Source organism: Stylophora pistillata, chromosome 7 (genome assembly GCF_964205215.1).
Source record: "Stylophora pistillata chromosome 7, jaStyPist1.2, whole genome shotgun sequence".
Classification (NCBI taxonomy): domain Eukaryota; kingdom Metazoa; phylum Cnidaria; class Anthozoa; order Scleractinia; family Pocilloporidae; genus Stylophora; species Stylophora pistillata.
The window spans coordinates 24,161,759-24,171,126 of NC_142525.1; the positions used below are offsets into that span (position 1 = coordinate 24,161,759).

At 38.2% G+C, this 9,368-nt stretch overlaps 1 protein-coding gene across 1 annotated transcript; it reads right to left on the bottom strand.

Moving 5' to 3' along the window:
* Positions 1 to 4,875: 4,875 nt before the first annotated feature.
* Positions 4,876 to 6,063, bottom strand: LOC148727181 (uncharacterized). Its single transcript, XM_088726446.1, has 2 exons — positions 5,832 to 6,063; positions 4,876 to 5,318 (listed from the first exon to the last, which is right to left on the bottom strand). The coding sequence occupies exons 1-2, from the start codon at positions 6,058 to 6,060 to the stop codon at positions 4,876 to 4,878; spliced, it is 672 nt and encodes a 223-aa protein (XP_088582572.1). The 5' UTR covers positions 6,061 to 6,063.
* Between the last annotated feature and the right edge of the window lie 3,305 nt (positions 6,064 to 9,368).

Consider the following 9,368-nt stretch of genomic DNA (forward strand, 5'->3'; position numbering starts at 1 on the left):
TGAGAAAAATATAGTTGTCTAGTCCGCTATGGTAATCTACTGATAGATCCAATCGCCAATGCTTTTAACCATCGGCTAATTAGTCTTTACAGTTCCCACGGTTGTTGTTTTCATCAGTAAGCTTACAATAGAAGCGATTCACGGTCCTAGGTTTCTGCATTAAATATATATTTTTAAGTCTACTCGAAAGATAAGTGTAAACTGCAACAAGCCTGGTTAATAGGGAATTTTAGCACCGACGGTTTTTTTGGACGTCTACGGGAACTGGAGATGAAGTTAAACACTTTTGCGCACGTGCGAGTATCGCCTTCGTTGTCCACCCGCCGTAGCGGGCTTCTCCAGTACGGCAAACAGAGTACTTTGACGTAGTACCGACTGCGGGAGTTTTTGGTGAGTGTTTTTCAAACATTTCAATCTTTTTTTACCCTTGCATCGAGGAAAGTAATACTTCCAACCTTAAATCATATGTTTAGGCAAGTTTGCTTAAGAATTGCTGTATCATTTGTGCGGCGTATTCGTTTTCCCACAGGTACTGATATGTCCCTCGAAAAGCGTCCCAAGTAAGTTTGGTTAGGTCGTTCTATTGTTATCGCTATTGTTTACATTAAGAAAAAACTGAAAGCATAATTAATAAATGGGGTAATACGTAAATCTTGCTCTTTGCTCGTGAAGTTCTGTGGTTTATGATCATTTCATTCAACAAAAATCGGAAGGGTTAAATTTTGAAAGCTTATAATCTCTTTTAGAACTTGCGGATGATTTTCATCTCTAAGTAACAACAAAATAAAACCCAAATATGTATTTAGGGATGCTGAGATGCGTTGCTAGACGTGAAAATGACTATATTTATTGAAGGATATCCTCTTTTTGTGTATTCGATTCTTTTACTGGCTACTGCCTGAAATAATTTTTTTTTTAAATCTTGCCATGAGAAATGAAACCGAAAACAACTATATAGCAGCATCGGCCAAATGCAGTCTTTGACTGAATGCGTTATTGTAAATTTGGTGTAAAGCCTGATTGGATTTAAAACGTTTCTCTGTTTGTTTTTTCTAGTGAAATTCAGTTTGAAGCATTATTTTCAACATTTTTAAAATAATTTTCACACTTTTTCTAGGCATGGAAAATCCCTGAAATGCTCATATTTATGTCTGATTAATTTACTTTACTGTAGGGCTGTGATGGAGTGGAGTGATGGCCATGATGTGATGCTGTGTAGGGAGATACTGCATGAGGACCCTTTCCAATTTAAGAAGAGTAGTCCCGACAGGGGTGAAGTGTGGTCTAAAAAATAGATGATGCTTATAGAAAAAATAGATGATGCTTATAGTGTGAGTAAAGGCCACTCTTTGTAATTACGCTAGTTGGCACTTGCACAAAGATCTCTGTACAGTCAATGATGCATCTTGCTGAGGGATAAGTGTCCTTGAAACATGCTGGCATGGATAAAATAACCGGATCTTTAGATGGCCATATAGGAATGCTTCCTAAACAAAAGTACATGTCATTTGACCAGGTGATCAAGTACCTAGAAACTGTTGACTTGTCAATACCAAATAACCATGCCAAATGTTTCTGTCCAAATCCACATCTTAACCACACCAAGAAAGTAAACAATTGCTCAATAAGGTCCAATTTAGGGCTCATACCAGGCTTACTTCCTTCTGTAATTTACATTTATCAGGTTCATCTGGCACCCTCTTTGAAGCCTCATAGTATTTCAAATTACTAGCATTCTCACCTGGATTTAAAAAATTGAAGAAGAATGTCAAACAATTAAATAAGGTTACGATAAATTACTTGCAAGTAGGTGAGGTAAGGGTTTTTGCTGTCTTTTCTGTTAGAAATCTTGGTGTTTGGCTTGATGCAAACATGAATTTGACCACACATATTAAGGAGGCTCCAAAGGGTTTTTTTGACCGCGGGGAGAATGGACTCCAAGATAAACGCAAGCATATTACTCGCGAGAGAAATAAGCGATGGCGCGCACGATCAGATCCGCGGACGAGTTGTAAACAAACATGGCCGTCATGAGCGTCTCAAAATTGCCGGGTACCTCAAACTCTATTGTTTCCAGCACAACTGGTTGTTTGAGAAACAAAAATGGAAAGAACACTTCTTGAAAGCAGGTAGGAAAATGTTCGGATGGCAGGGTTCTTGCCGAAAGAGGTAAAAAAAAAAATTTTATTTAACAAGCTAAAGGAGGATGGTGAAGTCGACACCCAATCAATAAAGTTGTGTCGTGTGTATTCGGTAGGTCTTACTTCGTTCCGCGAGAAATTTAAGTGGATACTTCTGAGTGCTACGATTTGTTTCGCATTGTATTTGACTCTTAATAAAATGAAATGAACGAGAACTTTCCTTAACAACTCACAGGAAGATGAAAAGGAAAATGAAATCATTGTTGGATCCAGGATTGTAAACATTTACAGTTTTATGAACAGAAATGGAGAAGTGTAAATGTTGCTATAAAAATAAACATAATTTTCAGTAAACAAGGGATCGTAAAATGTAGATGAGACTTCAAATTAATTCTAATTCAACAACAGACGGTAAAATTAAAATAAAATATTCCGCTTAAACTTGTGAGAAAGATTGTTGATATTTCCCTCGATAAACTGTAAATTACAACTATGAAAAGGCAAACTCGCATTTGTTAAGAAAGGATTGCAAAATATGTTTTGGTTTTCATTTAAAATGGAATAATTAAAGTTCACGGTTATGGCAGTGGCAAAGAGAAAAAAAAGAAAAATGAAGCCAAGTCTTGTTCATACCTCTAGTACCTCGCAAATTATAGAAATTCGCGAAATCTGCGACGACCAACAAATTACTGACGTATACGAAACTCTAATTTCCACTCAGTTTGACGCTCATGACAATCTGGAAGACGTTAAAGCAAATTATTTTCACTAAAAACTGTTTTCACTCCTCCACTTCAAATTGCACATGAACTATAATTATATCGGTCAATCATGGTAAATGCATGTGCATCGCTGAATGAGGCCTTCGATCAAGCCGTCTTCTCGGAACAACGACAAGATACCATCCAGACGTTAAATAGAAAGCTTCATCTTTCGAAAAATATGGTCCAGAAGCTGGCAGATGCTGGTTTGTCTCATGTTACACTACAATCTGTGTACGAGAAACTCAACATTGCCTGCCTCGATGGAGTACTGGCGTTGGCGCTATCTGCAAAATCAACTTGTCATCATATTTCGAATTCCGCTAAAGAATTCTCTCCGGAGTTCATTTCCAACTGTCGTAACAGTAAGCAGTCTGAGTCTCAAATGACGACTTATTTTTCAGGAAGATGTAAAATTACAAAACGATGTGAATCCATCTTCAGGATGAACGATTTTTTCCGCTCTGAGGGCATCCATCGATTAATCGCGCAGACACGAACTCGTCCTCGCGAAAATGAGCCTGTGAGTCAGCGGTATAGTTAAAAACACGTGACCGGATATAAAAGTGTAAGCTAGAATTGCAAAAACCGAAAATAAACTTTGCTAAGTTGATGAACTAATATCTCGAAAATTAGTACGTTGACCTACCCTGATTTTTTGTATACAAATTATTTACATCATTACGCATTCTTGAAGAAAATTAAAAAAAAATTTATCTGGGGGAATTTTTTTACATTTTAAAACAGCATTTTCCTAAATGATTCAAGTTCTACTAGGTAGTTAATTTATATCACGTATACAGGTAGAGAATGTGATGAAGTTCAAGAAATTTGAAAAAAAAAACTATGTCACCGACTTGGTTTTTGAGATATCTTTCAAAAACTGAGTTTTAGAGGGTCTTTTAGCACTGCTGTACTGTTGCCATGGCAACAGATAATGCCTGACGAACCCCCTTAACAGATTTCCCTAACATAGTGTCATGCATATGTCGAGTTATTATCCTGATGATAAGTTTGACAGTCCTGATATCTTTTACTGATTGACGCTTGCTGTTAATTGTTGAAAACCCTTTCGAGCCTCCTTAACAGCATATGTCAGGCTATGTATTACCATCTATACAGCATCCGGCGTATTAGAAAGTATCAACCATATGACAATAGGAAGTCCATTGTACAGGCTATTACAATATCACGATTAGACTACTGCAACGTTCTGCTATATGGTACACCCGCTGTTCATCTTGGCAAGCTGCAACGCCTACAAAACGCGGCAGCTTGACGGTTATGCATTGTATCCAGGTATGATCATATCATTGTATGTAATTTTTGTAATTCAATTTGATTTTCTGCTTCATTAGTGGGTTGAAGAGAATTGAATACACAGATTTTTAACAACAGCATAACATTTTTGTTCACCTTATCAACCTGAATAATCAACAATAGGTTGCAAGAAAATCAGGTTGTCATAAGCGGTAACTGTTTCAGTAGGGTATATGCAGATGAGGGTGGCTGATCTTTTCTGTTAACAGAAAAAAAATTACTATTTTTCTAACCCACAGTCTTTGATCTTTCCCTCTATTTGAGATGAGTGGCAAACATGTAAAGCTTCAGTATAATACTCTGTTAAGGCCTTGTGCCTAAAACAAAATTAAAGCAGCAATGAACAAAAAATTTGAACTTCAATGAAGACAAAAATATAATGTTAACAAAGTATGCTTCTGCTATGGATAAGACTGTTCTTATGATTATTATGTTTATGTAAAAAGTCTCTGCCAGTAAACTATAACATGAATTTATCGTGGGGGTAAGTAGGTACATGTACTTATGGTCAGTAAAAACCTTCCTTCCTGAAATGTGAAATTAAAATTGATTTACCATTCACTGAAGTATAAATTTACACGTTTAAAATTTTCAGTGTTTTTCTGTGATAAATGAGTACAGATGTACATGAAAAAGTCCATTTCAAAGTGGCCTCAGTCAAAGTACTTAGCAAAGATTTGTAGAATATGTTTTCCACTGGTCTCATTGACTGCTGCTCCATAGCCGTGCGCATAAGTGGGAGGCTGAAACTCTCTTTCATAATTGCATGCTTCTTTAAGCTTTTCTTCTGAGAGTGTTTCACCGTGTACCTCACAACAATTATATAAGACAAAACATGCAAATATAACATTGAGAAGGTCATTTAATGATATGTCCATAGCTCGTCGTTGGGCTCCCCATCGTCGTTTCAACCGGCCACATGCACATTCAATAACCATTCTGGATGATGACATTCTGTAGCCAAAGAACTGCTCTGTTGGTGTGCTGCCACCATTTGAGAATTCCTTCATGAGATATGGAAGCAATGGGTAAGCTGGGTCCCCTAGTATACATACTGGTACAGCATATTCTCCTTCTACTATAGTTTTGTGGCATGCTGGGATAGAACCATCCCTAAGCTTGAAATTCAAAGTTGAGTTCTTAAATATTCTTGCATCATGCACTCTGCCTGGCCATTTCACAACCCCATCAATGAATCTGTAATTGCAGTCACAAGTGGCTTGAACGTTAATAGATGTGTATCCTTTTCTGTTAATATAATCAGAAGCATTTTCAGTGGGCTCCTTGATTAATATATGAGTGCCATCTACTGCTCCCATACATAGGGGGAATCCATGATAAACATTGAATTGGCTAACTAACTCTTGCACTTCTTGTTCACTGGTAGGTAGGCGTACATAACTTGGACCAAGGTATTCAGAAATTGCGGCACAAACTCTTCTTACAATAATGGAAACTGAAGAACGTGAGATTCCGAAAGCATTTGCAACTTTCCTGTATCTCCCTTCATCTGACAAGTAGTAAAGAGTGACAGTTATCTGAGTTTCAACTGATATGGGACGCCTCATTCTTGGTGATTTTCTCTCAAGTAGGGACCTAAGATCTTCACAAAGTTCCATAAAGGTAGGGTGGGACATTCTAAAGTTTTCTCTCCACTCGCTAGCTACCATGACATTTCCCATCATATTGTCCCACCAGGCACTCGTTCGACCTGGCCTAACCCAAAACTGTCTCGGTCTTCGATCCTGCCATCTACGTCGTCGGCGATTAAGTGTGGCTGACGTTAAACTTCCTTGGAATAATAATTTGCGTTTCCTCAGAAATACTGCAGTACACATGATTTAATTTATCGCCTGAACCTGCAACAAGATTAGGCAACCGGAGACCGCCAGCAATGTTAGCACCAGATCCTCCATTTTGGTTGCACCGCAAACTGAAAAGATTGCAGACGGAAATAATATCCGGATTCGGGAAGAAAAAAAGCGGTTACACGACAAAACTTTCTAGATTCAAAAGTTATCGGATTGAAAGTTCCCACTTTAAATTCCGGATTCAAAATCTCCGGAGACACGACCAAACCGGGAAATTTTTATTTCGGATTCGTGCACAGTTCGTGTAAACGGCAAAAATCAATCCGGTACTAAAACGTTTCGGATTCATCACGAATCCGGAAAAATTTCCCCTAGTGTAAACCTAGTCATAATTCCAATAGCCGTAATGCACCTACCTTCGCGTACCCTCGACCTGCTCAAAGTATAGAGTAGCTGTACACTCGAAACTCGACAGGACGAAAAATAAAAGTTACTTTTTGGACATAATTAATTTTATTTATATTCATGGGCCCCATACTGGAATGGGACCACTTACTTGAATTAAGTCCATGGACTTCGTTAAAGGCGACTGCAAAGCCACTAAACGAGACCCAAGAATTACACCTTCCAAATTAAAAAAACAAAGTCAACTAAAAGGAGCTGTGTTCAATAATTGTCAACATAAACAATAATAGATAAGAGATTATAGAGAAAGACTTACGGTCACAAAAACACGGTAACGAACAAATGGTTAACCGGCTGTACATTTAGATGGTAACGAACAGAGGTGTACATTTCTAGATTTAATTTAGGCTCACGCGGGGTCACGCTAATACTTACGAAAATTTAAACGGCTATTGACTGGCAATTCAACAATTTTACACGGCTCTATGTGCAAAAAAGAAAATATAGAAATTTCTGGAAACATTCAATAAGAACTTGCGCAAAGTAAATTTGCCATTTTGAAAGAGACTTGTCGAAAAAACAAACATCCGAAACTTTAACAGCTCTCCTTTCTTCTTCGTACAAATGCCATCCCATCCGTGGATTTCCATACTTTGAGTACCGATAAAAAATGCCACAGCGAGTACACTTTAGGGAGGCCTTAGCTGCAACAGACCGTCCGGTCACTTTAAAATACTCCGCTTCCACAGGCGTGTTATGAGCGACTAAAGGGTAACCACACCTCGCACAACAACTACTTGGGGGTGACAAAGCGTGAACTTCATCACCTTCGCGTGGAACCGGCCGTTTCTCTGGAGATACCCGGGCGAGGCAGGTAAAAAGGTGATCCACGTCATCTTGGAGGGCATTGTGGAACAATAGTTGAAATACTTGGCGACGGGAATCGAAAGGAAGGACACTGAGGCCCTCCAAAGCGCCTGCCACAGAAGAAACAAATGCCATCACGAACTTTAAAAGCAAACTAAATATTATAACATCTTCAGAGACGTTATCCCACAAGTGAAGATCGATTTTGGAAATGTCTGCAATGATCTTCCGTAAAAAAGTTTCTTATTGTACTTCCTTCTCTACTTCCTGTCGCAAGGAATCAATCGAAAAGCCAGAACAATTTCGCCGCCTCGCCATTTTCAATTGAGATGAATGAATAAAGTGCAGTCCAAGTCCAGTATGTAACGCTTGTGACAAACGAGATAGAAACTTCGAGGGGTGATAGACGATAACGATCGTAAACTGAAAAAACATTGCAAACGAATTCCTATCAATTTACTTGAAACGTTGCGTAACTCATGATCAAAAACGCTTAGCTAGAGCAATTAACCTGCCTCCATCGATAACGCCATCAAAATAACAATAATCAATGGGAATTCACGGAAATCATAATAATCCACATAAAAATAACTCGATGTTTTAAAATCGATAACAATCTGAGATCAGAGGTCGTCTGGCCGTTTTTGGGTTGGAAGAGGGCCTTGCAGCTGGTATTTGTGGTGACAAATTGGACCTAAGAGGCCAGTCTGACCTTCTGGGTCAGGGTGCTTTTGCCTCTATTTACAGGGGAATAATGAAAACTGAGAAAGGAGACAAACAAACTGTGAAGATTTACACCAATTCGCTTAGAGCAGAAAATGCCTGTGAAATTTTAAAGTAAGTAATTTCCATTCTACAACCAGCAGTATTATGCGCAGATGTTAAGTCACTTAACAAGATCAGTAACTAATCCTTTTGTTGACTCTTGCGATACTGGTACTACTCATTTGGAGCAAGATCAGCTGTACGAAGGAAAAAATTATACATGCACAATAATGAGAGAAATAAAGGTGTCTTTGGGACTACAGCTGTAGATACGAAATACAGAATACATTAATGCTGGGAATTCATTAATGCTGGGAATTCATTAATGCTGGGAAAACATACTTGATGTCCTTTACCTTGCATGTGTTTAACATTATTGCTTGTTTATGATGAATCTTGCCAGAGCCCTCTTCAAAAGAATTGTCCCATGCAATGTCAACAATTCTATTACTCTTAAGACAAGCGCAAACAAATTGGTCATTTCCATGTCATTGTAACTTTTATTTTTAATGATAACCCATGATGGTAGAAAAAGTATTTCAATCAAAAAATTCACAGATCTATGCAATTATTTTAGAAGCAAAGGCCTGTTGAAGGCTATCAAACAACAACAACAACATCCTTTATTTACCCTCCTTTGTATAAGGCTAATGGCCAGTGCCCAGCAAATGAGTACAGCACGTAAATCCAAGTTCTTATTTCAAGAAGTAACAACCTTTGGTCTCAGTTCTGTGTTCTTGAGTGTAAGTTAAGTAAGGAAAATATAAACAGTTAAAAAAAACTGTGAGAGTGATCTCTGTTGAACTGTCAACTATGAAGAAGCAACACAACAATAGAGGATACGCATATAAAATGACTGATCAGAAAACCTGGAGCCTATATTAGTTGCAAAGAGGCATATTGGTAATCATCGCCTTCAACATAATGCAGATCATTGTTCCTGCTGGGCAATACCCTGTCTCCTTAGAGTGGCTGCTGTTGAGCCATACACTGTGGCATTTGTGGCTGCCAATAACTTGGTTGAGATCTCTGTAAGAGGGTGCCCATCATACCAAAGGCACTTGATACTAAATGATTCAAATTCTCCATGGCACTTGCAAACCTGGCCAGGGTTTGCTGGTACTCTTTATCCATTTGTTTCATTTCAGAAACCATTTCCTTCTTTAGAGATAATTCTTCCTTTAGGCTAGGTGCTTTAAAGCTAGGTGCTGCTGATCTGCTGATTTGCTTTTTTTAGTTAATTTACTGTCACGTTTCTCCTTTATGTGCTCAGTAAGTTTCCTCCTGTTTGTGGAAAC

Excerpts from the sequence above, each read along its gene's own strand:
- LOC148727181 (XM_088726446.1), bottom strand. The coding sequence starts at position 6,060 with ATGTGTACTGCAGTATTTCTGAGGAAACGCAAATTATTATTCCAAGGA. Across the intron at positions 5,319-5,831 it reads CCCTACCTTTATGGAACTTT|CATGCCACAAAACTATAGTA; the intron begins GTGAAGATCTTA and ends GTTCTATCCCAG.